The 27704-nt window shown below is 41.1% G+C and overlaps 2 protein-coding genes across 2 annotated transcripts; both read left to right on the forward strand.

Annotated features, from left to right (window-relative positions):
* The first annotated feature begins 6 nt into the window (after nucleotides 1-6).
* CCT3 (chaperonin containing TCP1 subunit 3) lies at nucleotides 7-15357 on the forward strand. Its single transcript, XM_074223215.1, has 14 exons — nucleotides 7-138; nucleotides 1335-1396; nucleotides 1920-1970; nucleotides 2080-2142; nucleotides 2442-2538; nucleotides 3796-3913; nucleotides 8730-8916; nucleotides 10677-10826; nucleotides 11513-11645; nucleotides 11807-11888; nucleotides 12795-12975; nucleotides 13934-14179; nucleotides 14506-14637; nucleotides 15025-15357. Exons 1-14 carry the CDS (start codon nucleotides 108-110, stop codon nucleotides 15127-15129), a joined length of 1638 nt encoding a protein of 545 aa, XP_074079316.1. The 5' UTR covers nucleotides 7-107; the 3' UTR covers nucleotides 15130-15357.
* Nucleotides 15358-23825: 8468 nt separating this feature from the next.
* GLMP (glycosylated lysosomal membrane protein) lies at nucleotides 23826-27664 on the forward strand. The gene is made up of 6 exons (XM_074223228.1): nucleotides 23826-23984; nucleotides 24342-24599; nucleotides 24783-24983; nucleotides 25121-25339; nucleotides 26501-26757; nucleotides 26899-27664. The coding sequence occupies exons 1-6, from the start codon at nucleotides 23859-23861 to the stop codon at nucleotides 27065-27067; spliced, it is 1230 nt and encodes a 409-aa protein (XP_074079329.1). The 5' UTR covers nucleotides 23826-23858; the 3' UTR covers nucleotides 27068-27664.
* The last annotated feature ends 40 nt before the right edge of the window (nucleotides 27665-27704 follow it).

Genomic DNA, 27704 nt, shown 5'->3' on the forward strand with positions numbered 1-27704 from the left:
CTTAGCTGTAGGTGCTGTAGCGGCGCTGCTTGGGCTCTGCATTCTGGCTCCATCTCCAGAAGGTTCTGCCGGTTCACCTCGCTCCCGGTTCCCGGCTCCGCGCCGCCATGATGGGCCATCGCCCCGTGCTCGTGCTCAGTAAGTCGTGGGGGGAGGGACAAGGGGTCGACCCGATCCCCCCTGCCAGGCACCCCCACACTCTTCTTGGAAGGCCTCTGCCCCTCAGTAATCCCCCCCGCCTAACCGATCCGCGCCCTTAGTAACGCCCGCATCTCCCCGACGTGCGGGACCCCGGCCCTGCAGGCAGCCCCTCCTCCCCCCATCCGGGCTACTCTCCCTCATAGAGGAAGGAGACCCCCCGGGTCGAAGGCCCGGTCTGCCTCGACTCATTGGGGAGCCCCATGTGACTTATTCCCTTCCCCCAATCTGGTGCACCCCAACCCCCCATCCTTCCCCAGAGGAGGAGCTCCAGCCTTTGGAGCAGAGACCCCGGGCCACGACCCACAGAGCCTCGGTGTCTTCATCTGTGGAATGGAAACAGCCCCCGCAGGGTCGCTGTGAAGGAAGAACAAGAAGTTCTTTATCCCTTTTAACACCAACTCCCTTTAATTTTTTCCCATCCCAGGACCAGTTTTGCCCTTTGGCTCTGTATAGACAGACCTGCCCTCAGATAGTGTTCAAGGACCTCCGAAATAGGCCCGGAACACATTCGAAGTTACTTCGTATTGTTAGGAATTGTGTATTTGGTGACCTTGGTTGTGGTTGTGGTATGTTAAAGGGTTTAAACGACGTTAAATCAGATGATCATAGATCTAGAGCTGGAGGGAATTTTGGAAGTTACCTGGTATAAATTGGATTCTCAACTGCCCTGGTTATTTCTACACACCCACCTGCCACGTGCAGTCTGTTGCTAGTTTTGGTGAATTAAACATCCAAGCTAATACCACTAAAACAGAAAGTAATCTGTGAAGAACTAATTTTTCCTGTTTTTCCTATAATACCTTTGGAATTTGGTCTGATAAAAAATGATGCCAAGAATATGAGGAGTTCTCTTTAAGTCATCATAAGATAATAGATTTTTTTCTTAGTGACACTGGAAAAGTATCTCTTTCCTGGCTATCATTCCTTGTATCTTAGGTGTTGTCTCTTGGCTTTAGAAGATAAACTCTTTGAAGGCAAACTGTCTCAATTTCATATTTGTAGCCCTAGCGCTTAGCTTAATGATTACTATATAGTAATCGCTTGATATAAATATTTTTAATTCTTCATAAATATGAAAAAGCAAAGGCAATCTTGAGACATTGTTTTAACTGTTCGTTTTTTCTGCATCTCAGGTCAGAGTACAAAAAGGGAATCTGGAAGAAAAGTACAATCAGGGAACATCAGTGCTGCCAAGGTATATCTCTTCAGCCCCCAGGATTATTTTAGTCACTATATTCTTATTTCTTTTTTCCTCAATTTCACAACAACCCCTCAATGATATATTTGATGTTTTCTTACTCAAACTTTACAACCAAAGTAAGCAAAGGCAAAGGTGGCATGTGGGGTGAATGAAAGCTGGTATTTAGAGTGTTATGTCTGTGGTGAATGGTGAATGGAATGGACAAAGTTCCTTCAATATCTTACTATTAGAAATGTGAAGTTCAAGGAACCCAAACTCATCCACCAATATGTCCCCTGGGCTTGTTGAGTGTTCTCCCACATTGACAAAAGCAACTGCACAACAATTTGACACATTCACGTAAAAAAATTGTTGGCTGAAGGTCAGCTACAATTCTTGTCCATTTCTTTTTTATATGGTACTCCAATTAAGAAAATTTAACATATAGGTAACTTCTTTATTTGTTACTTTTATTGAATTTAGATATACCTTTTTTAAAGCAATATTAATATCGTATCAATACTTTTTCCCCCAACAGACTATTGCAGATGTCATCCGAACATGTCTGGGACCTAAATCCATGATGAAAGTAAGTTTTAATTCTTTTAATGATACCCAAATTGTAAAAATTTTGCTTCCAATTTCCCCATCCCTAGTACATTCAACTAAGTAAACAATGTTCTCTAATTTTGTCTTAGATGCTTTTGGACCCAATGGGTGGCATTGTGATGACCAATGATGGCAACGCCATTCTCCGAGAGGTTTGATTTTATTTTTTCATTCTTGTAGTTTCATAAGTGATCCAGTATCAAAAATAGAAGAGATTATCATGCTTTTTCCTAAAAAAGATTTATTAAGTGACAAGGGTATCGTGCATGCATTTTCCAGAAAAAAGAATTTAAGGTATAATTTACTTTTATTCTGTTGAACCAATTTTATTTGTAATCTCCTTAGAAACAGAATAAGAAAATACAGAAGTGAGTAGCTACAAGTTGCGTTAGGGACAAGCAGGATAGATAGGGAAAAAAGAGATATTGGGAAATGTCTTTATTCTTTCCAGATTCAAGTCCAGCATCCAGCAGCCAAATCAATGATTGAAATCAGTCGGACCCAGGATGAAGAAGTTGGGGATGGGACTACATCAGTGATTATTCTTGGTAAGATACAAGGAAGTTATTGAAGGAAAATAAAACAATATGAATGAAATTCTATACAAAATAATATTACATAAGTAATTTTTTCTACTCTTTATATATAATCTTAAAAGATTCAAATATGTAAGATAAACTTTTTGGTCCTAGTTGTGATTTATAAGCCATTTGGCATGGTAGGAAAAGCACTAGATTTGTAGTTAGAGGAATTGGGTTCAGCATCTGAATAATAACCTTAGAACCTTACAAGTCATTTAACATCTGGTGACTTCAATTTACTTATCTATAAGTGGAGGAAGCTATATGGATTCCACCAAGGGTAAAGCCTTTGTCTTAGTTTTCCATTTCACATAGTAGCTCTGGTGTTCACCTTACCTTCCTGAAATCTTGTGCCTCACTTTGCTACAAGTTGATACCATTCTCTATATAAATTTCTATTTGGTTGCTTAATTCTGCCAAGAAAATTTTTGTTTAACAATGAATCATTTTGGGACTTGGCCAATATCAGAATTTGTTTTGTTTGACTATGCCTTTTTGTTATAAAAGTTTTTTTTATTCTTTTTCTCATTGGGGAAGAGAAAGTTGGACAGAGAACATAATTGCTTGTACATTGAAAAAAATTAAAGGAGTCAGAAAAAAATTGAATAAAAGCATACTTGGTGTAGGGATTGCATGGAGTCAAAATGTTAAAAGTTGATTTACTTTACAGTGTTGACCAACATATCCCAAAAAATATATTCCTACTTGATTTACTATATCATGTTTAGTGGTGGTTGAAAAATATAGTCTGTGACTGTTGAATTGGATGGGAATTTGTTGAGGCATCAAGCCTGATAACCTCTTTACCCTTACACCAGTTTGCTCAGAATTTTACATTTCACAAGAACAATTCTGAGCTTTAAGAAAAACTTGAGTGAGCTATTAATTCTGTAAAAGGGAAGCAAGGAACTGGATTTCATGAATGCTTATTAAATGTAACTCAAAATATGAAAAACTGATTGGAAATACATTAGGGAAAGTTGGTCTTTCAAAGATATCAAACAGATTTCTAACATTGTCAGATAAACCAAAGATATAATTCACCTGGGGATTAGGAGAAAGGTACTTTTTAATAAATAGGCAGTTTTGATACAGGCAACCTCAAGAGAACACTAACTGTATCTGATCTTGAACAAGATAAACCCAGTTCTTTTTCATCGGAATGACCTATTGATAACTTTATTAAGTTGGTTCTGATGTATATCTATCTCTTCTTTCCTTTAGCTGGAGAGATGCTGTCAGTGGCTGAGCATTTCCTTGAACAACAAATGCACCCAACAGTAGTGATTAGTGCCTACCGAAAGGCACTGGATGATATGATCAACACGCTTAAAAAAATCAGGTATTGGGGAAAAGGGCATAACTGGACCCATCATGTAATGAGATGATAAAAATTGATAGGATATTCACACATTTAATTATGGAGAAGGGGTTATAGGAAGAAGGTGGTTTAGAAAATAAGTGATAGGTATTCTGAACTGGGAAGAATTAAAAAAGGATGAGATCATTGAAAATTCTATGGGATAGTGATTAGCTATTTTCTTTTGGATGTAAGTTGAGAGCACATATAAGTTATTCTAAGTTAACCCATGATAAAGAACTTAATTGTCATCTTGCATAAGCAAGCTCAGTGGGCAATAGATGTTTAAGTCACCCAATTATGGATGGTGGTAAGTCTTGTTTTCTCTGCACTGGTCAGACTACATCTGGACTATAAGGATGGTGACAGATTTAGGAACCGTGTGATATGAAAAGTAGTTAAAAGAACATGGGATGGGGCAGCTCGGTGGTGCAGTGGATAAAGCACCGGCCCTGGAGTCAGGAGTACCTGGGTTCAAATCCAGTCTCAGACGCTTAATAATTACCTAGCTGTGTGGCCTTGGGCAAGCCACTTAACCCCATTTGCCTTGCAAAAACCTAAAAAAAAAAAGTACATGGGATGGTAAAGCTTGGGAAAGAAAATGGGAGGAATATCTTTGGATATTTAATTAAGTGGGATTAGATTTATTCTTTATTTCTCTAATGCACAAAATGACTATTGAGTGAAAGTTAGAGACATACTTATTCCTTGAAATGATGATTTATTGTATCCGTAGGAAATTCCTCTACAATTTTGACTTGAGAACAGTCCTTCATGATAATGATGATAATGGCAAAAGACTTTGCTTTTAATGGTTCCTCTTGACCATATATCTGTTTTGGGAGTAACCTACTTGGGTGCAGGGTGATAGGTTTTTTTCAGGCAGAATAATTTTAAAAATACCACACATGGGAAAAAAAATTTTAAAAAATACCACACATGGGGCGGCTAGGTGGTACAGTGGATAGAGCACCGACCCAGGAGTCAGGAGTACTTGAGTTCAAATCCGGTCTTAGATACTTAATAATTACCTAGCTGTGTGGCCTTGGGCAAGCCACTTAACCCCATTGCCTTGCAAAAAATAAACCTAAAAAAATACCATACACAGACACATACTTAAGGCTTTGTCAAGAGAAAGTATGAGTTGAGTTTGAGAGTTGATATATCTGATCCCTAACTGTGGGAAGCATCTAGATAAACAAAATTTTTGATCCTTGAAGCATATGTTGACTTGTTCTTGGAATTTCTCTTCATCCTATACAAAAGATATTAATGCATAAACTGCAATAATTTCTGTTTGTGAGTCCTTCAAGATGATGTCTCTCTAATGTGGCCTTTTTCATGGAATTTTGTATAATGTTTCTTTTGAGGAGGAAGGGGAAGTAATTGCAGTTAAGTGATTTGTCCAGGGTCACAGAGCTAGTAAGTATCTGAGGTTGGATTTCAACTCACGTCCTCTTGACTCTGGTACTGGTACTCTTACCTACTAAGTCATCTAACTATCCCAAGAGAAATGTTTGACCAAATACTTTACCTTTTTTTTTTTAATTTTGAGACATTCAGAGTTAAATGACTAAGCAGTGTCACACAGCTAGTGTCTGAGGTCAGAATCCTTGACTCCAGGAATTTTATTTCATGGAATTTTGTGTGATTTTAACATTCATTGGAGGTACCTTGTTTGAGGAAAACCTTTAGGGTATCATTTTGAATATGTTGATTGCTTTTTTGTAATAAGTGGACACACAATACCTCAGCAAAAGGTACCATCCCACTGCCTTACCATAGGGAGAAAGGCCATGCTAACAGAATGAAAGTTCTGCCAGATCCTGTGGCCTCTGCTCAGGTCAGCTTTGTCTTATGTAAAAAGGTTTCCTCCTAGTAGATTGACTAGTGGTCATTGGGGTAGGAGGTAAGAACAGAGCAACCTATGATCCATGTTTCATAGCATCTAGTTTCTTTTATAATCACTAGTGATCATGGCAGAACAGTTAAAGGTGGGATGGAGGATGTTAATATGCTTTTCACGCCATCTGCAAACGTTTAATTAATTGTTGACACTTGGCCTATAATCTTTGTCTAATGACCAGAGTGGATGGTTCCTGAAGGAATTATTCTTACTATAAATAAAACCTGGATACATTATGTTGTAGCTTATACTACAAAAGTTCGTTTTGCTTGTCTATATTTTTTTTCAATAAGGGGGAGGTTTTTTGTTACTTTTCATTTAAAAGGAAACTAAGGGGTGTCTAGGTGATGCAGTGGATAAAGCACCGGCCCTGGAGTCAGGAGTACCTGGGTTCAAATCCGGTCTCGGAAACTTAATAATTACCTAGCTGTGTGGCCTTGGGCAAGCCACTTAACCCATTTGCCTTACCAAAAAAAAAAAACCTAAAAAAAATCACAAGAAGGAAACTAAATGGAAGGATGGGTTTCAGAGAAGCCAGCAGAATAATTTCCTGAGATACTTAGTCAAATAAAATATTGTTAATTCACTTTTATATGGCATTTAAGGCTTATAGTTTGTAGCAGTTTTTGTGATAGATAAATCTTAGTTATCCCCACAAGGCTCATCTAAAGTAAACCCACTCTACTTAGTGTAAAGATGAATAAACTTGAGACCCCCAGAAATTAAAGGATTTAAAGCTTACAGAAATATTATAGAGAATTTTTTCTAACCCTATCATTTTATAGATGAGTAAAATGAGGCCCCAGAAAAGTTAAGTAAGCCCAGAAAGTAAAGCAGCACTAAGTATGAGAGTCAAGATTGCAACCTGTGGTGCCTGCCAAGAAGGACCAGCCTTTTTCTCACTTTAGCACATATATTCACTATGATTGAGTGGTCTCAGAAAACTCTCTGGCTCCATGTGATTTCTAGGGTTGGATGTCAATTCCTTGGGCATCTAAAGAGCTTCATGATCTTTTATAGTAACATATGTGCAGAGGCACACTCTTCCTGGATGCTTGTGCAACCCTCTCAGTTCAGCCAAGCTAGCCCCATCCTGCTGGGTGTCACTCTCCCTTAGAATCCTTAGTTTTCTTCACAGGTTGTTTTAAAGATCCTACTACGTCCTCGCCTCCAGTGTACTTTATTCAAAAAGTTGCTTGGCCTTTATTTTGTATAGACTTCATTAAGATGAGCATGTTGCTGTTTCTGTAAAATGGGAGTTCCTTAAGAACATGTTCTGTATCAGTTTCTCCAGCACCTAGCATAATGCCTGACACATTGTGTAAACTCTTTGTGAAAATGTTTAGTAATGATGGACTCTTTTATTATTATTATTTTTTTAGGTTTTTGCAGGGCAAACGGGGTTAAGTGGCTTGCCCAAGGCCACACAGCTAGGTAATTATTAAGTGTCTGAGACCGGATTTGAACCCAGGTACTCCTGACTCCAGGGCCGGTGCTTTATCTATTGCGCCACCTAGCCGCCCTGTGTAAACTCTTAATAAACTCTTTGTTCATTGATTGATGAAAAAACAACATTGCAGAGATGGTGAAGACTCTTTGGAGTGTAGAACTTGAACTTAATTCTTGAGGGATGAGTAAAAGGTAGCTAATGAAACATAAGGAGAGTAAACGTAATACAAATTATATGTTTAAACCATTTAGAGTGGGGAGGGTTCTAAATATGTGCATGCACACCAATTCATATCTCCTACAATTTCTTAATATAGTAAATTCCTAGGAAAAAAACTGCCATGGGCAGCTAGGTGGCACAGTGGATAAAGCACCGGCCCTGGAGTCAGGAGTACCTGGGTTCAAATCCGGTCTCAGACACTTAATAATTACCTAGCTGTGTGGCCTTGGGCAAGCCACTTAACCCCGTTTGCCCTGCAAAAACCTTAAAAAAAAACAAACACCTCCATCAATGCAGGCCAGAAATAGATCAGGTGCTAGACCTATTATCAGAAAGCCTTGAGTACAAATCTTACTTCAGACACTGTGTGAGCCTTGCATTAAGAACTTAAATTTTTTCTTCCTCAGTTTCCTCATCTGTAAAATGAGAATAAAAAGAGTACCTATTTCCCAGTGCTGTGAGAATTAAATGAGATTATAGGTAAAAAAAAGCTTAGCATTGTACCTGGCATATATCCAAGGTGCTTTTAATAAGCGCATTTTTCCTTCCTACCTCCCAAAGAAACTGAAGATGAAATAAGATAATATTTGTAAACACTTTGCAAAATTTAAAGCAATATATAAATGTTAAATTATCAAACTGCCTCTTGGTTTATGGAGAATAAACACAAAGTTGAATACAAAGTAATTTGGAAGAAAACTAAGGTTTGGGGATGCGAGATAGGAGAGACTTCATGTAGTGGGTCATGCTTAAGCTGGATCTTGAGGAAAAAGTATTTTTTGATGCAAAGGTGAGCACCAAATATATTCCAGATGTGGGTGGATGGCAAAGAAAGAGTTGAAAAAGGTACCTTAATTTTATGGACTAAAGGATCACATTGAGTTTGAGAGGCCTAGAGCACATTCAGTTTGAAATGAACAAGAGACAGTTTGGGCCTGAAAATCAGAGAAGGTAGTACTGGATATGTATGATAGATGTCTGTATATCAGCTGCCTAATGAGGATAATGAAGCCCAGGGGAGCTGATGGAGGGAGAAGAGCATAGAAAGATGATTAGGTTCACTTATAGAAGTTGTTTCAGTCACTTAGGAAGTAGGATCCCTCTCCTATATCTCAGCTCATTATTTTAGTCATTTGGCACTTGACCTGCAAACAAGTAACTTTCTCAACAAATGTCCTACAAACTGCCACCTTAAAATTTATTGCTTTCCTCTTCTTCCCCAGTATTCCTGTTGATATCAACAACCGAGATACAATGATGAATATAATTGACAGTGCCATTCGCACTAAGGTGATCAGCCGCTGGTCTTCCCTGGCTTGTGCCATAGCCCTAGATGCTGTGAAAATGGTACAATTTGAGGAAAATGGCCGAAAAGAGATTGACATTAAGAAGTATGCTAAGGTGGAAAAGGTAAGGTCCTCAGTGCACTTTATCCATCCTCAGAAATACAGATACAGATCAAATAAACAAGATTGTCCCTTATGTGGATTATGGGCCTGATAAAGGAGTCTTCTCCATATTTGAAGTTAAACTCAGTACCTCTTAGCAGAATGTCACAGATTTGTTAGTAGATAAACTAGTTGCTCATGTATAAAAGGAAGGTAAAATTTGAACTCAGGACTTTTGGCCCCATTACATATACATAACTATCACACATACCACCAATAGGGCCTTTGCTTTCTATTTTGCTTTTAGTTGGAAAATCATAAAGATTCTTAAAAGGGTGAAATTTTTAGCCTTGCAGTGTTAACCACAGAGTAACAATGTTAGCACCTTGTCCTTATAATTTAAGCTATTTATAGTTTGTCCTTACAATTCAAACTATTTAACCCACTCCAGAAATACTAAACTTTATTCTATATTCCAATCTCTTTGCTTCCTTAGGAAATCAGTTAATGTAGTACTTTTGGGCCAGCAGGGGGAGCCCAGAGCCCTAACTTTAATTAATAGGTTCATAGTCTTAGATTGGAAAAGTCATATATTTCAGCCATTCTTAAACTGTCTCTGACTCCTATATATTCTTTTAATATTATTGAGGCACCCCACCCTAAAAAAACCCACTTTTTGTTTGTATAGGGTACATTTATTGGTGTTTAGTATTACATGGAAATAATCTTGATTTCAAGGACACCCTAAAAATGTGTCAAAGACTGTACTTGGAGAGCTGATTTTGCAGATGAGGAAGCTAAGACCAAGGAAGGTAAAGTCACAGTCCTGAGGTGATTTCCTTAATTGACCAGACTAAATTATACATTGCCCAGCAGGCAGTGCTATTTGGTACACTGTACCATTTCCCTTCATTCTGGGTGGCAGCAGACTTTGAGTAGATATAGGGACTTGGAGTAGCATCAGATGGGCTTTCTCCACAGTGATGTACAGAATACCCAAACTGGACAGGACCTCAGAGATGGCATAGTCTAACCTTTTCATTTCACAAATAGGCAAACTGGTATAGAGAAAAAAGTGATTTGTCCCATTTTTCTTGACTCCCAGCTTATTGGATTCCCCATGATTTTGTGGACTACAGTTGTTCATCTCTGGACAAATGTGGTTTCAGGAGATCTTAGAACATCTGAGGAAGAGAGCTCAATAAAATCAGAACAGACTTAGCTATAGTAGGATAATGGAATGCTACTTGCCCTAAACGAAAGGGGAGTCTAGGAATATCCAAACTATTGCTCTGAAAAACTAGAACTTGCCTTCTACTCAGAGTCCTGGTTCTCATGTGTACAAGTGTGACATATTGAAGAGAAAATGAACCCCACTCAAGATCTGGAAGGCTTTTAAGAGCATTTCTTGGTCTTTTTTCCCTTTAGAGAAAAGGATCTCAAGCAAACGTTCCCAGTGGGTACCTTAAAAAAAAAACAAAATAATTACTATATACCATTCGATAACATATCACTGAAAATCTCATGACCTCAGTCAGTACCACCTTTGACACTAGGAATCATGACCCATAGTTCCTATATATCTCCCTTTCTCTCCCCTCATCCAGTGATATTCAAGGTAAGAGGTATGTTTTGTGATTTTTCAAATAAAGGCATAATAAAAACTGAAGCATGTGTGACGGTGGTATGGTATTTTGGAAGGATGAAAAATTTGTGGAAACAATTGAAGCATGGGTTTCTTAACTTGGTAATATAGATGGAAGTTGGGTTTGTTCCCCACAGATTCCTGGGGGCATTATTGAGGACTCTTGTGTGTTACGTGGAGTCATGATCAACAAAGATGTGACCCATCCACGAATGCGGCGCTACATTAAGAATCCACGAATTGTGTTGCTGGATTCCTCCTTGGAATACAAGAAAGGAGAAAGCCAGGTGAGGACCATGGTTAAAGTTGATGGGAGAAAGAAAATATATATCAAGAGCAAGATGATGAGGGAATGGGGATCATTCTGGACTTCCGGAGGTGGTCTTATATCAATTCCACTCTTCATTCATATTCTCCAAAGGTCAGAATAGCGTTGCTTAAAGGGAGTATTTCCCTCTTTGTGTCATCAAAGTGGGAAGATGGTTCTTCTGCCACCACCCTCTCAAGAGCCTATTGTGAAACTTTTATAAAGCGTAACTGCACCTATCCTTCCCCCATTTCAACCCAGGATTTACACCATTTCTACCCCTTCCCAAACCTGTGATTTTCTGCTTTACTCCTTTTATGAACCAGATGTCACACCTCAAAAATGTGCACTAACAGCCAAAGCAAAGGAATTAAATGGTGTTAAATACCAAAAACATTTCTAACTTTAAAGAAGCTTAGGGTGGTAGGTTTTATTGGCCTTATGGGGGAAAGAAGGAAGGTAGTGACCTTGAGTTCAGAAAATGATAAATGAGGTTCCAGATTTGAGAGCCCAGTATCCCACACAGCTGCTTTGTTACCTTGTGGTGATTTGGGGAAAATTTGGCAGAATTGTCTGGAGGATAAGATGTAGGAGAGAATATGACAGAATGTGCTAGATCACCTACCTGGTTAAATAGATGTCTGCCTCCATTCCCCATTTTTACAGACAGACATTGAGATAACTCGAGAGGAAGACTTCACCCGGATCCTGCAGATGGAAGAAGAATATATTCAACAGCTTTGTGAGGATATTATTCACCTCAAACCTGACGTGGTTATCACAGAAAAGGGCATCTCAGGTAAGCTGGGCTCCCTCACTTTGCTTGGGGTGGGGAGAGGGGAAAGAGTGCTTCTCCTCATTGAGAAGCAAACAGGAAAATGGTCTTGATGGAAGAGAAGTCAGAATTTGAGCCTAGGAACTCTGGCTCCAGCTTGATGTTTTTACAACTCTGCTTTGTAGACTTAGCTCAGCACTACTTCATGCGGGCCAACATCACAGCTATCCGCAGAGTCCGGAAGACAGACAACAACCGAATTGCCAGGTGAGTGAGTGCTAGCTACTTCATCTTCCCTCTGCTTTCTTACTCTGGTCACCTGAAGAAAAGTTACAGAGTCAAATCAGCTGCAGGTTACCTGGGTTACCTTTGCTAGGAGCTATGCACTTCAAGACGACTTGTGTCTTTACGCTGGCTTAAGTAAAACAATCAAACTGTCAAAATGATCAAGTTATACATCACAAAGCTAAATTAAAATGTTCCGAGATTTTGGTTTTCTTAATTAATTGTTATATCTAATTAAGGAGTTGTCTGTGTACAAATGTTTAAAATACATACTTATCTTGTTTATGAGTAAGAGGAGAGAGTTGGAGAAAATAAAATGAAGAATCTAGAACTGATTTAATTTGATTTGGTAAAGCAGTCAGACTCTGTCACTCATTCTTTCTTTCTCCCCCAAATTCCTGATTGATCACTGGCTTCTTCCCTCTCACAGCCCTATTGCTGGCTCTGGAACCTGATAGACAGATTGAGGAGAGAATAGATAATTGCATGTATATACAAATGCATTTTAAACCCCATTAGGATATAATGGGTATAAACTCCTTGGAAAAGTTGGAGTTGCTGCATTATTAATGCTTTTATCTTCAACAAAATATAAACTTTGAATTCATCATGATGTAACATCTAATTAAAATAAAGAATACTGTTTTGCCTTGTTGAATACAAATTTTCTAAAAATAAGGTTTGTCTGTTTAGACCTAATACTAGTTCATCATCTTGTCTTTTGCAAAAAGATAAATGAGAATGAATTGCTTATTTTGGAGTGGATGGAGGGGACCTTCCAACTGCAGCAGTAGCAGCTTCACAGTTGTTCCATTCCATCATATTTTCAGAGTTTGAAATCTGAGAGATGGGGGGAGCATTTCTGAAAACCTTGCATTCCTTGTACAGGGCCTGTGGGGCTCGGATTGCTAGCCGACCAGAAGAACTAAGAGAAGATGACATTGGGACTGGTGCTGGCTTATTTGAAATTAAGAAGATTGGAGATGAGTACTTTACATTCATCACAGAATGCAAAGATCCCAAGGCCTGTACCATTCTTCTCCGGGGAGCCAGTAAGGAGATTTTATCGGTGAGCTATCGCTCTTTCCCTCTCTTCCCTTCTTCTGTGTTGTAAAACCAGATGTCCCACCTCAAAGGGGAACAGGAAAAGTGGTAATATTTTTGCCCTAAATGCTTTACTCCCTCCCCTTCTATGAGATTTCAGTTCTCTGCCCATACCTGACTTTATTTTTCCAGTTCAAATTTACATGTTTTGGAGTTTGTAAAGCACTTACAAATATCTCTTTTGTTCACAAAACCCATTTAATAAAAAAAAAAGGGAAACTAAGTCTTGAAATTAAGTGATTTGCCTAGTCCTACAGCTGATAAGCCTCAGAGGTAGGATTTGAATTCCAGTCTTCCCATATTTAGCACTATATCCTATGCAAACCTTTCCACTTTTCCCTAACTCCAGCCATTGGTGAAGAACTGGGTCACATGAGAAAAAAATGAAATCTCCCTTGTGTGAATTTTATATTCAGTCTGAATTGGACCCTAATGGGAAGAGTATTGGATGCAAAGATAATAGATATAAAGACAAGAAGAAATCCTCAGAATGAGGAGAAACTTGAGGAACTTGAACCATGAAGTAAAGGAATTAGGATTGTTTAGTTTTGAGGGGGAATACGCTAAATTTGTTTCTAAATGACATTTTTCTAGTGAGGGATTATTGGTCTAAAGTTTCCTTTTGACAGAAAGGATATTCTCCCTAAGTCTTCCCAAAGATTTAGAAAAACAAAAATTGGGGGGGGGGGCAACAGAATGGAGTCTGGGAAGGCTATCATAAGTTTTCTTAATCACATGGCCATCAGGCCTGATAGTCCATCTCCCTTGGTTCATACTTTGTGATCTTTATTATTAACCTCGACAGATCGCAAATTCTATGTATTTGACCTCATTTTATTCTGAAATTGGGTTAGACTAGAAAAAAGGGAATATATGATTCATGAAGTTAGATCCCACCCCATTTTTTTCTTTTCTTCTCTCAGGAGGTTGAACGAAACCTCCAGGATGCCATGCAGGTCTGCCGGAATGTTTTTCTCGAACCTCTTCTGGTACCAGGAGGTGGGGCCTCAGAGATGGCCCTGGCTCATGCCCTTACAGAAAAGTCCAAGGCCATGACTGGCATTGAGCAGTGGCCATACCGGGCTGTGGCTCAGGCCCTCGAGGTCATCCCTCGTACCCTTATCCAGAACTGTGGTGCCAGTACCATCCGTCTGCTCACTTCTCTTCGGGTAAGTCCCTCTACCTTTCACCCAATGAAAGAGTTACCTCACCCTGTAGTCCATCTCTCCTATGCCTTGGGGGTGCCACATACTAGTTGTCTCTACCCTATATCTTGTTCTCCCATAAATTCCATCCTTTAACCCACTCTCATTTTTTGTCTTAATTCTTTGTCCTTACCGTTTCCCCTCAATTCCCTCTTAATTCTAATCCAGTTCTTCTACCCAATTCTTTCCTTTAAAGCCTTAAAAAGAATGCTCCTTTCCATTTCCTGTCTTCCCATCCTGACCCAAGAGTTTCCCCCTCAGAGAAAATCTCTTCCCTGACATCCATACAGGCCAAGCACACCCAAGAGCACTGTGAGACCTGGGGTGTGGATGGTGAGACAGGCGCCCTGGTGGACATGAAGGAGCTGGGCATCTGGGAACCACTTGCTGTGAAGCTACAGATATACAAGACTGCAGTAGAGGTGAGGGCCCCTGAATAAGTGCAGAGCTGACCTCCTAGGACAGACAGGGCTTGAGAGGACTGTCTCCATTTCTTTCCATTCCTTTTCTTAGCCACAGCTAAGAAAGAATAGTCCAGATTTAGAGATTGAGAACCAAAGGAAAATGCTCATAGAAACTAGTTAAATGTCAGCCTCAAAATCTTTTTTAAAAAAAAAGATACCTAAAGAACATCATGAGATATCTATCTCCCTTAGAGGTCCTTTGGGCGTAGTTTATAGTTTCCAAGAGGAGTCTGTTTCAGATGGTGGGTTGATGCAGGTAGGGGGAAGAGGTCAGGTGTGTATTCAGTCGCAGGGCACCTACTTTCCCACCTTTGATCTCTCTTGGGTCTTGATTGTCTTCTCCAGACGGCTGTCCTGCTACTTCGGATTGATGACATTGTCTCAGGCCACAAAAAGAAGGATGGTGATCAAAATCAGTCAGGGGGTAACCCTGATGCTGGGCAGGAGTGAGCTGACAACACAAGTGACAGCCCACAGGACCAGCAGGTTTTCTTCATCCTTTCCCCGAGCCAGGCTGCCAGGGCAAACATGGATGTCTTTGGTGGAGATTAGGTTGAGAGGCCTCTCTCAGCCTCTTTCTGCCCCAGCTCAGTTTGCAAAAGGCACTGACATATAACTCCTATTGTAAGCTTTCCATTTAAGTTTGCTTCCGATGATTAAAATCTCAGTCATTTGAGACTCCAGTTGTTCTGTGTTCTTTTTATCCTAAGGTTATACCACTGCCTCTGGGGTAGGGGCAATGCTGGGAAACCTAAGACAAGAAGAAAATGAAAGTCCCACTGTTTTGTTCTAAAAAAGACTATAATTGATATCAAGAGTCTTTCCCCTCAAAGGTCATCTGAGAAGGATTAAATTGCTGGTGTCACAAAAAATTAAGAACCAATGCTTGGATTCAATAACTCAAGTTAGAACTAAAGGAACCTAACTAAAATAAGGGTGGTTCTTTACTGGGATTGATTACTGGGTATAATAACTCAAAATTATATGACTAATGTTTGCAAGTATTTCACATTCTTTCATTTAATTCAACTGAGTGAGGTAGGTGCTACAGGTTTCGCAAAAGGTCAAGTACTTAAGAATCCTAACTAATTGAAATGTCTACCTTTGCTTCCTGCCCAAATTATTTTTCTTCCTACTATTCCTCTTCACAGCTTTCTTTAGAAGCTTCTCCAGAAAGTTTTTGTGTCTGAGGGGAAGTTAGCCTAACCTCCTTAATCATCATTAAACTTTCCATCTTTCAATTCATAACTTTAATCCTTTATGGTCTTTCCTGCCTTTTTTATTCATTCCTATAGGATAGGAGTGAGTAACCTTTTTTCTGCCAAGGGTCATTTGAATATAACATTCAAAGGCCATATAAAATTATCAACGTAAAAATTGGCCAGATTCTTTTTAAAAAAGCTCTTAGATTGATTATTGAGTCCCACCTGAAAGTTGCTGTGGCATCATCAAACCAAATGATTTCTGAGGGCTGGACATTCCCCTGCACCTGCAATAGGACAATGACTATAAAGGGCACTAACGTTTGTCCATGGACAAAAAGATGGAGATGATTTGGGGAACTGGTTTCCTGAGGCTAAAAAATTCTTAAGCTATCTCAGGAACTTTAGAGGTTCATCTTGTATAACCTGACTTCACAGATGAGGGAATTAAGATTTCAAGAGGGAGGACAAGAGGCTTATCCAAAGTTAGGAAGCCAGTGCTGTGACCTAAGTCTCCTGATGTCTATTCTAGATGCCTTGGAAGCTACATATTTTTTTTCCTTCTGCAGTTTTACTCCTCCCCAGGTTGAAATCTTATTATAATCATTTTATATTTTTAGCTAATTAAAAATCTGTGACAAAAAAAAAATCCCTGAACAACTAAGGGAGGCCTTGATTTTTTTTCGTGTGTTACTTCCTCTTGGCTGCTGGTTTCCCCTTTTCCCCCTATGATTCACAAATTAAGTCATCCTAGTCCTTCCTTTCTAGATTTTAAGAACCTTTGTTCACGAAAAGTTAAGAGGTATTAAATGGAGGTTGGAAAGGGGGGTGGGGGGAGTGTTGGGCAAAACACTGGGAAGGCTGGATGTGGATAAATTCCAGAGGCCCCACCTATCTCCCACCCATCCTTTCCTGGCATCTCCCAACTCCTAACAGTTTTCTCCCCTTTCTCCTCAAGGATCCCTCAAATCACACTGCTTATCTTCTTTTGCTAAAATATTTTCTTGGGTTGTTAAAAATTTACTCAGGCTTTAGTTACTTATTGAAAAAGAAGAAATTTCTCAGTATTTTCAGCGTTTTTGAAAAGGGACCAAAACCTTGGAAAGGCATAATTCTTGCTCTGGAGGAGCATGATTCCCGAAACTCTTCCACCTTCATCCCACTTCTACAGAAATTCACTATCTTTATGCTTCTCCAAAGAACTTAACCTGTGAACTTTATGTAGTCTGTGGACTTTTTGTGGGAACTTAAAAATTTGTGGTTTGTACAACTTATGAATTAAGTCTAAGCTTTTTCTTACCTCCCTGAAAAAAAAATTGGTCTGTTCCTCAAAAAATTGATCTAACTTTCCCACCTCTCTGAGTCTGTTCCATTCCCCGATTCCCTATATCAAATTCATAGCTGAAAATTATCTTCCTCTCTTGCTAAGAATTATATAGAGATCAAGCTAATACTATATAGAACTGGGAAGAAACTTAAGAATTTATTTAATTTTGCACAGAAAAGTTTCAGGAGGCGGCTAGGTGGCACAGTGGATACAACACCAGCTCTGGAGTCAGGAGTACCTGGATTCAAATCTGGCCTCAGACACAATAATTACCTAGCTGTGTGGCCTTGGGCAAGCCACTTAACCCCATTGCCTTGCAAAAAAACCCAAAAACAAAAGTTTCCACATGATTTTGACTTGTTATATATAATTTAAATATATATATATATATATATATATATATATATATATATATATATTTTAAGGTTTTTGAAAGGCAATGGGGTTAAGTGGCTTGCCCCAAGGCCATACAGGTAATTATTAAGTGTCTGAGGCCAGATTTGAACTCAGGTACTCCTGACTCCAGAGCTGGTGCTCTATCCACTGCGCCACTTAGCTGCCCTGATTTTTATACATATCTTTAAGCCTAATAACTCACATTTGGGGAACTAATTAGACACATGAGAGCTAATAATGCATCACACAACACATTTAACTCTTAACCCAGTGAAGTAGTTAATGCAAGAATCATCCCTGTTTTACAGAAGAAAAGACATGGAGAGGTCCTATTCACTAAAGATCACCAGAACAGACTCAAATTTAGGCTCAGACCAGTGTTCTCACCATTACACCAAGTGATTCCCAGGATTTATATCCCTATCCCTAGGCCTTAACAACAAACCAACATTTGTCTAAATTACCTACCAGGGATTGCTCCAGACTCTAGAAATGAAAACCAGGCTGCCTCAAGGACCTGAGATTCTACTGGGAGATTATAACATTTTCTTTGATTAAAAATGCAAAACATACACCAAATACATAAATATAAATCTATTGCAGAATTAGCATGCCATAATGGATAGTCTCATAATGAAGCAGAACCAGATCAAGTTTTGTCTCTGATGTATACTGGGCAAGTCACTTAACCCTAGGCAAGTCATTTAATCTCTGCATGGTCTTAGCAACTTTTTTAACATTTATTTTTGAGATGGCTAGGTGGTGCAGTGGATAGAGCACTGGCCATGGAGTCAGGAGGACCTGAGTTCAAATCTGACCTCAGACATTTTTTTTTTTTGGTTTTTTTGTAAGGCAACGGGGTTAAGTGGCTTGCCCAAGGCCCCACAGCTAGGTAATTATTAAGTGTCTGAGATCAGATTTGAGCTCAGGTCCTCCTGACTCCAGGGCCAATGCTCTATCCACTGTGCCACCTAGCCTCCCCTGGCCTCAAACACTTAATTACCTAGCTGTGTGGCCTTGAGCAAGCCACTTAACCCCATTTGCCTTATAAAAACCTAAGAAAATAAATTTATTTTCATCCATATGTACATGCATATTTCCAAGTTACAAAATTTCCCTCCACCCTCCCCTCAGCATTTTGCATACATATTTTGTTAAACATGCTTACAAATTAGAAATTTTTGGCATGAGAAATTAGGATTAAGGGAAAGAGATACATAAGACAATTTTTATAAAGTGTTCATCAGATTTGGAAGGGTTTTTTGCGTGTGTTTTGTTTTGTTTTTCTTCCTCTGGTTGGGGATAATGTAAGTCCCTAACCTGTCAATTACCATTGTACTAGCTCTCTGGACTGCTGAGAGGAGCTGCCTCTATTAAGGTGGATCATCTCACAATGTTGATTTGTACATTGTTCTCTTGGCTCTATTCCTTTACCTCAGCATCAGATCTTGTCATTCCATGCTTCTCTAGAGTCTGACCATTTATGGTTTCTTGTAGAACAATAATATTTGATGGGCATCCCCTCAATTTCCAATTCTTTGCCACTACAAAAAAGCTGCTATGAATATTTTGGAATATGTAGGACTTTTCCCATGTTTTATAATTTCTTCTGGATATAGACCTAGAATTGAAATTGCTGGGTCAAAGGGTATGAAGTTTTATTGCTCTTCAGACATAGTTCCATATTGCTCTCCAGAAAGGTTGGATCTGTTCACAACTCCACCAGCAATGCATCAATGCCCCAGTCTTCCCACAGCCTCTCTAACATTGATCTTCCCTTTTTCTCATCTTGGCTAATCTAAATGGTGTGAGATGAGACCTCATTGTTTTAATTTGCATTTCTCTAATCAATAGTAATTTGGAGCATTTTTTCATATGATTATATATAGCTTTAATTTCATTTAAAAACTGTCTATCCAACAATGGAAAAATATGGAAGTAGCTTTTGTGATGGACTTATAAAGAATGTGATCCACCCACGACAGAGCTGGTGGTGTTGGAATACAGACTGAAGCACATTTTTTATTATTTTTTAAAAATTTTTTCTCTTTCCTTTATTGCTCATGAGAGTCTATGTTTTTTTGGGGGAGGTGGTATTACATTTGCTCTTAAACAAGAATATTTTAGTAATGTATAAAAATCATTTGTAAAAAAATAAAAACATTTAAAAAATAAATATAAAAACTGTCCATCTCCTTTGACTATCAATTGGGAATGACTTGTGATCTTATAAATTTGATGCAATTATCTATATAATTTAGAAATGAGACCTTATCAGAACAACTTATGGTTGTGAAGATTGTTTCCCAGCTTTCTGCTTTCCTTTCAATTTTGGCAGCATTGGTTTTATTAGTGCAAAACCTTTTTAATTTAATATAGCCAAATCATTCGTTTTGCAGTTTATAATCTACTCTGATTCTAGTTTGGCCGTAAATTATCCCTTTTCCATAGATCAGATAGATAAGGGCATTTTTTGGTCTATTAATTTATCTACCTGTACCCTTTTTGACCTTACTTTACTAAAGGGTGTGAGATGTGGATTTATGCCCTAGTTTTTGCCAAACTATTTTCCAGTTTTTCCCAACAATTTTTGTCAGATAGTGAGTTCTTATCCCAGAGGCTGATGTCTTTGGGTTTGTCAAATAGTAGATTTTTGATTTCTTAGCTTTTTTTTTTTTTTTTTTTTTTTTTAGTTTTTGCAAGGCAATGAGGTTAAGTGGCTTGCCCAAGGCCACACTAGGTAATTAAGTGTCTGAGGTCGAATTTGAACTCAGGTATTCCTGACTCCAGGGCCAGTGCTCTATCCACTGTGCCACCTAGCAGCCCCTCTTAGCAACTCTTAAGTCACAAAAAAGATGCCAACCTGCTTTGGTAGAGCAAGTATCCTCATCTGTGTTATTTCGTTTACTAATAATATCACAGGTTGATATAATGGAATTTGGGAGTTAGAAGGGCCCTTGATGGTCATCTAACTTATCATGTGAAAGAAGAATCAATACTAGATAGTTTTTGGCATGGGTACAATTTCATACTTGATAAGAAGAAAGTATAGAGTTGAATTGGTTTACCAAAAGGTCAAGATGGGAGAAGAGAGAGTGACTAGTGCAGGGATGGTGGCCAGGGAGAGAATCAAGAGCTCAAGGGGCTGGAAGTCACTATGGGAAAAGTGTGGGGTTTGGTAATGGAAAGCCAATATGGGATTAGATAATGCCCTAGCCCACTCCTCCAAAGTTTTTCATCTCTCCTCAAACCTCCCAGGGCTTTCCCTTCCCTCCCCATCTCAGCTGAGAATCTTGCTTCATATTCTACAGAAAAAATTCACCAGGTTCTCTTCCCCCACTCCCTCATATCATTCCATTGCCTTTTACTACTACCTCTCCTTTCACCCCATCTCACCAATAATGTGGCCCTATTTCTTGCCAAAACCACCCCTTTGCATGCTAAAATGATCTCACTCCATCTTAATCACTAACAGATTACCTCTTTTTAGTATTCCACATTCTCACTTACCTTTTTTATTTTATTTTTTCAATTACATGCAAAGATAACATTTTCAACATTCATTTTTTTGTAAACTTTGAGTTCTACATTTTTCTACCTATCTTCCCCTGCTCTCTTCATGACAGCAAGTAATGATATAGATTATACAGGTACAATCTAACATATTTCTATATTAGTCAAGTTGTGAAAGAATCAGAACAAAAGGGAAAAAAGTGATAAAAAGCAAAATAAATTTTTAAAGTGAAAATAATATATTTTGGTATATATTCAGACTCCACAGTTTTTTCTCTGGGTGTCCCATTTATCTTTAATCTCTTCTGATCTACTGGCTCATCTACAGCCAAAACATACTTATATCCTACACATCTTCAAAACAACCTTCCCTTTAACCTTCCATCCCTCCTAACTATCATTCTTTTTTTTTTTAGATTTTTTTCAAGGCAATGGAGTTAAGTGGCTTGCCCAAGGCCACACGGCTAGGTAATTATTAAGTGACTGAGATCATATTTGAACCCAGGTACTCCTGATTCCAATGCCGGTGCTCTATTCACTGCGCCACCTAGCCGCCCATAACTATCTTTCTAAATCTCTTCTAAATTCCTAGAGAACATCTCTTCATTATACCCCCTTCTCTCTCCTCTGACACTGTTACCACCCTGGTGAAGACCCTCATTAACCTCACACCTGGACTGTTTGCAATAGCCTGTTGGTGGGTCTGTCTTGCCTCATGCTCCCCCACTTTAATCCATCCTCCATTCTAACACCAATGTGATTTTCCCCAAGCAGTGCTGGATCCTTTGTCCTCCTGCTCAATAAACTCTTGGGGCTCCTTATCTATCACCTTCCAGGATCAAATATAAAATCCTTAGTGTGATTTTTTGTTTGTTTTTAGGTTTTTTTTGGAAAGACAAATGGGGTTAAGTGGCTTGCCCAAGGCCACACAGCTAGGTAATTATTAAGTGTCTGAGGTCAAATTTGAACTCAGGTACTCCTGACTCCAGGGCCAGCGCTCTATCCACTGTGCCACCTAGCTGCCCCCTTAGTGTGACTTTCAAAGCTCTTCATAACCTCGCCATTCCCTCTTTTTCCTGTCTGTTTTCACCTTACTTCTTGTCAAACACTGATCCAAGGACCCAAAAATGAGGTACTTTCTCTGACTCCCCCCCTCCCCATCTCTCCCTCCCATCTATGGGATGCCCTCTTAAATTCTAGTGCCTTCTGCAAAAGAGCTTTTTTTCTCAGTATAACAGGAAAAAAAATGAAATCCTATGTGTACTGAACTAGTAAATATACAAATTTTATTTTTAATTCCACTTGAAGTTACATTTTGTATATAAAAGTTTTCCGATAAGTTTTTATTTTTCAAGTATAAAAGATGGACTTCCAGCCAAGATGACGGAGAGAAGACAGACGCAGTTCTAAAATCTCCTAATCTTTCCCCATATGTGATATGAAACAAACCTCTTAATAGAAATACGATCAACAAAACCCAGGAGAAAGAACATTTGCATCTTCTTCTCATCACCTATAAAAGATGCCTTGATAGTATATGTTGACATAATGCATACCTCTAATGCTAATTACTTGTAGGATAGTTAAACTTCAGTATTGAAGTCTAATCTTTAGCTATTGTCTTGTAGGTATGAACAAGAGTTCATCAAACTTGTATTATGTGTTTTATTTCATGGTACACTGCAACTAAGAAGCCAAGGAATCGACATATGGTAGGTTTGTACCATTCCTATAAACTACAAACTAAGAATGATAAAACTATCAATGTAGTTTAATATTTGCTAATTTTACTAACTTTTTTTGTTCTGTAAATGTAGGGAGGTCATAGGGATTATAAATGCCGTTTGAGTAAAGGTTAAAAGCCACATATTTTATGATAAAGGGTCTTTAACTGAAGATGACCAAAGCATGGATGTTATAAATTTGCTATAAAGAGAATTATGAGTTTTAGTTATCTGTGTCCCTCCTGTTTGTACAATCACCTGCTTATGCCCCCCAATAGTGAGCTCCCTGAGGGCGGGGACTGCCCCCCTCCCCAGGCTCAGCACCCGGGGGGCAGTAAAGGGCCATAGAGGGAGCCGGGCTCCCACTGTTCTACAGACCGTCATTTGAGGCGTCTCCTGGGTCCCCCATTTCCTCCCCGGTTTCTGCCAGTCCGATATCCAGCTAGGTGGGCAGTGGGGCCAGGGCTGGGCCTGGAGCCAGGAAGCCTAGCTGTGCGCCCCTGGGCAAGTCACTGAACCCTCTGGGCCTCAGTTTCCTCATCTGTCAAATGGGTTGGAGCTCCAGGCTCTCTGCCAAGAAAATCCCATCGGGGGTCGGGACGGCCGCGACGGAGGTCGCCTGTGCGGCCTGCCTGGCCCGGGCTCGAGTTCCGAGGAATCCAATGGGGTGGGGGAGGGGACGTTCTGTGTCTAAGCCTTCAGAGGTTGCGGCGCCAAAGGCTTTTCCCTCGGCGCCAGGCACGAGTCGGAGGCCCCTTTAAGAGGCAGCGGGACTTCCGCCCTTTAAAGGGCTCGGAGGCAGCCGGCGTCTGTCATGTGACGCGAGCTGCAGCCGGCGCCTGTCATGTGACGCGAGCTGTAGCCGGCAGCGGCGGCGGCGACGGATCCGAGCGGCGGCGGTGGCTACTACTGCGGCGGCGGATCCGAGCGGCGGCGGATCCGAGCGGCGGCGGCGGCGGCGGCGGCGGCGGCGGAGGAGGAGGATCCGAGCGGCGGCGGCCTCCGCCTCCGGCCCGCATGTTCCCGGGGCGGCCCCCGGCCCGGCGGGCCCCTGCCCCTGCCCTCCGCCGCGCCCTGCTCCTCCTCCAGGTCTTGCTACTGCTCCGGGCTCCCGCCGGCCTGCTCGGGGACCGGACCCGCCGGGTGAGGGGCGCCGCGGAGGTTGGGGGGGGTGAATCAGGGGTAGGGGCTGGCGAGGTCTTGGGGGGCCACTGCAGCGCCCCCGCCCCGGTTCGCCCGGGCGCGTGACCCAACTCCGAGTGGCCGCCCCCGCAGGCGCTGGTCTGTTCGGCCTCGCACCTCCGGGGCGTCTGTGCCCCCCATCGCCTCGGCCTCCCCCCCCCGCAGGACCCCCGCCCATCCCTGCCCCTCCCGCACCGTGCCCAGACCCCTCTGGCCCTCCCCCCAGTGTCTCTCCGGGCCCCCACCCCCTTCCCTCCTGTGAGTCCTGAAAGTAAAATCGGGTCAGATGCTCTCCTGACCTCGGACCCCTTGGACCAGGTGTCTCTGGAGGTTATCCCAGGACAGACGGACCTCTCGCAGACCCTGCTGCACGTCCGGGCCGTAGGAGCCAACTCTACAATTCACTACGTCTGGAGCAGCCTGGGCCCCCCAGCCGTGCTCTTTGTGGCCACCGACACCCCTCACAGCGTCCTGACCGTCAACTGGAGCTGCCTGCTGTCTCCAGAGCCTGAAGGGGGCCTGGCTGTGCTCCCTGCCCAGAGTGTTCGATTTTCCTCTGCCCTGGTCTTCCTCAGGGTGAGAAGGAGACAGAGACAAATGCAATTCAGCTTGAGCCTGTGAGCTGAAAATTGGTGGGATGGCTCAGGGGCAGGGTGGAAAGATGGAATCTGGGAGGGCCTGTTGGCTAGGGTGGCAGAAAACAGAAACTTAGAAGTGAGTGTGAAAACTCAGCTTCTCATCCCTTCCCCTCTCCGACAGCTGTTTGAGTTTGACAGTACCAACAGTTCAGAAGTGAAGGATGGGTCCCCTGGAAAGCCTTATCCACCCTACCAGCTGGCTGACTTCTCTTGGAATGACGTCAACAGTACATTAGACCCTACCACACTGAGTGCAACCTTCCAAGGTCGACCTACAAAGGATCCTTTTGGGGCTTTCACCAATGGCAGCCTGGCTTTTAAGGTGAGGGAGTCTACCCAGGTGAGGGAGAGGGGAGGAAGAGGTTCTTTGTGTTTTATGTCTGTCCTTGCCCCATCCTCTCAGCTTCTTTTTCATTGAACCTCTTCTCCCTCTCTATTTCCCTGTTCCCCCCATCCCAGGTTTGTGCTTTCTCTGGTTCTGGTCATCCAGCCCAGCTCCCTCGACTCTTGCATACAGCAGATACCTCTCAGCTAGAAGTGGTTTTGTCTGGGGCTGTCCCACGAGGGAACCACTCCCTTTTTGGTCTAGAAGTGGCAACTCCAGTTTTCAATTCTGAGTGTCCTCAGCTGAAGGAGCAGGAATCTGTTGATGATGAATACAGTCCTGCAGTCTTCCAGGTCAGGTTTCATTCATTATGGGGGGGATCCTATTAGGGATGGTTGCCAAAGGAATAACTAGACTTTAGAGTGATAAAATAATAAAATATATAACATGTCTAGCCCCTTTTCAATTTACAAAGCACTTTCTCACAGATCCCACAGAAGTACACTTTGAGGTTACCTTTGGAGCCTCCTCTGGTCCCACCTATGAGGACCAGCAGTACCTCAAACTTGTTTCAAAACACCCAGCTGATAGCAGATCAAAGACTTGAACCCTTGTTGAAGGTGGCTTAGCAGCCCAAGGAATAAAGTGCTTAGACTGGGAGAGACTTGAGTTCAAATCCATGCTCAGACACTTGCTGGTTGTGTGACCCTGGGCAACGAATGAATCGCTGAACCTTTGTTTCAGTTTCCTCCTCTGTAAAATAGGGTTCATAATAGGTTTCCTATGGTGGTTGTGAGAATCAAATGAAATAAGAAGTATAAAGTACTTGGTACATAGTAAGCACCATAGAAATGTTAACTTGTCATCTTCATCATCATTATTTTCTGACTTCTCCCCTCTTCTCTGGAAGATTAGTGAAAGTGAAAAGTCCATATGACTCCTAGGTTGCAAACCTGAGTAACTGAAAGAATAGTGATATTCTTGACAGAATTAGGGAAGTTAGTCCAACTTTTGAATATGTGGAGATTGAGGTACATCCAAGTAAAGACAACCAGTTAGCTGTTCAGGACTAGACCTCAGGGGAGATATATGTACATGGGGGAAGTCTTTTCTATTGAGATGATAGTTGAACATATGGAAACAAATGGATAGAGTCCTAGGATTACATCAAAGCATAGGGGGCACATGAATAATCCTGCAAAGCAGATTAGGAAAATTGGTCAGACAAATAGAAAAAGCAAAGCTGAACAGTGTCAAGAAAATCCAGTAGTCACAAGAAGGGAGTAGTAGTCAACAGTTTTTAAATACTTTAGAGTTGTCTTCTATCACATGAGATAATGTATGTAAGGCATTCCAAAACCTTAAAATGCACTATAAATGTCACTTATTCTCTACCCTTTGCCCTATTGATAAGTCCTTAGGGGATAGTAGATGGAAAGGGGATATATGGAGGTGGATTGAGATTTTAGAGGGGGTAAATGACAGGAATACCTTTTCACCTAAACTCCCTTCAGTTGGATCAGCTACTGTGGCATTCCCCACCAAAAGGCTTTCTACAGTGGCGACCAGTAGCCTTCTCACAGAGGCAACCAACTTGGAAAACAGCTCTACCCTGCCAAGTATCCCCTCCTGGCCCCACCTTGACTGGCCTACTTTCCCAGTCACCAATAGTCAGAGCCTTCTTTGGCCCCTCCTTTAACTTCTGTACCTTCAACCTAACCTTTGGAGACTCTACTGGTCCCACCTATGAGGACCAGTACTACCTCAGCTGGTAAGAGATGGAACTGAGGGGGAGGGAAAGGGAATTCTCAGTTGGGCAGGTGGGTAGTGAAGGGAGGGTATGGGGGTTGATGAAGGAATAAGGAATAAATCTAGAGCTTTCTTTTTTCCTTCCTTATTTCCTATCTCCTAGGTCAGCTCTCTTGGGCATAGGAATCCCCCCAGTGGATTCTTTTTCACCTCTGGTCCTAGGAATCATGGCAGTGGTTCTGGGGGCCCCAGGACTTCTCCTGATAGGAGGTGGCCTGAGCCTCTTACTACTACGACATAGGCGCTACTCAGAGTATGAACCAATCAGTTGAAGTTCTGACCTCCCCCCAGGGATCTTTCCAGGTCTTCCTCCCTATGCCATCCCAGAGTGAAGACAGACAAGGATATACCTTGGAGAAGAGGACATTATGCCTTCTATTCCTCTGTTTCTGGGTCCTGCTCTTCATTTTGATGCCAATATCCCAACTCCTTTCCCTATTTTTCAACTGCTGGGTTGTTTTTTTTTAACAAGACAGTGAAGTTAAGTGACTTGCAGCTAGGTAATTATTAAGTATCTGAGGTTAGATTTGAACTTAGGTCCTCCTTGAATCCAGGGCTGGTGCTCTGTCCACTGTGCTACCTAGCTGTCCCTCCTTTTCCTATTTTTAACAGATCCTTCAAACCTCAAGTTTCTTCAGGTCTCCCCTGGGCAAGGGGACAGCTGGAGAATCCATTAATGATTAAAGGGGGATGGCTTAATTTCTAGCCTGATACTGGCCTGTTTGAATTCCTTTCCCCACCCATTCTTTTTGAGTATTTGGTTCACAAGTGTGAACCTTGTACCAGGATCAAAGCAATGGGAAGCCTAACTCCTGATATTTGGGTTCCTAGAAGGGTGAAGATGAAATATATACTTATTTTTTTAACCATGTTGTAGAGTCTCTTGATGTATGTTGAAGGAGGGGGATA

This window comes from Macrotis lagotis, chromosome 2, assembly GCF_037893015.1.
Source record: "Macrotis lagotis isolate mMagLag1 chromosome 2, bilby.v1.9.chrom.fasta, whole genome shotgun sequence".
NCBI lineage: Eukaryota > Metazoa > Chordata > Mammalia > Peramelemorphia > Peramelidae > Macrotis > Macrotis lagotis.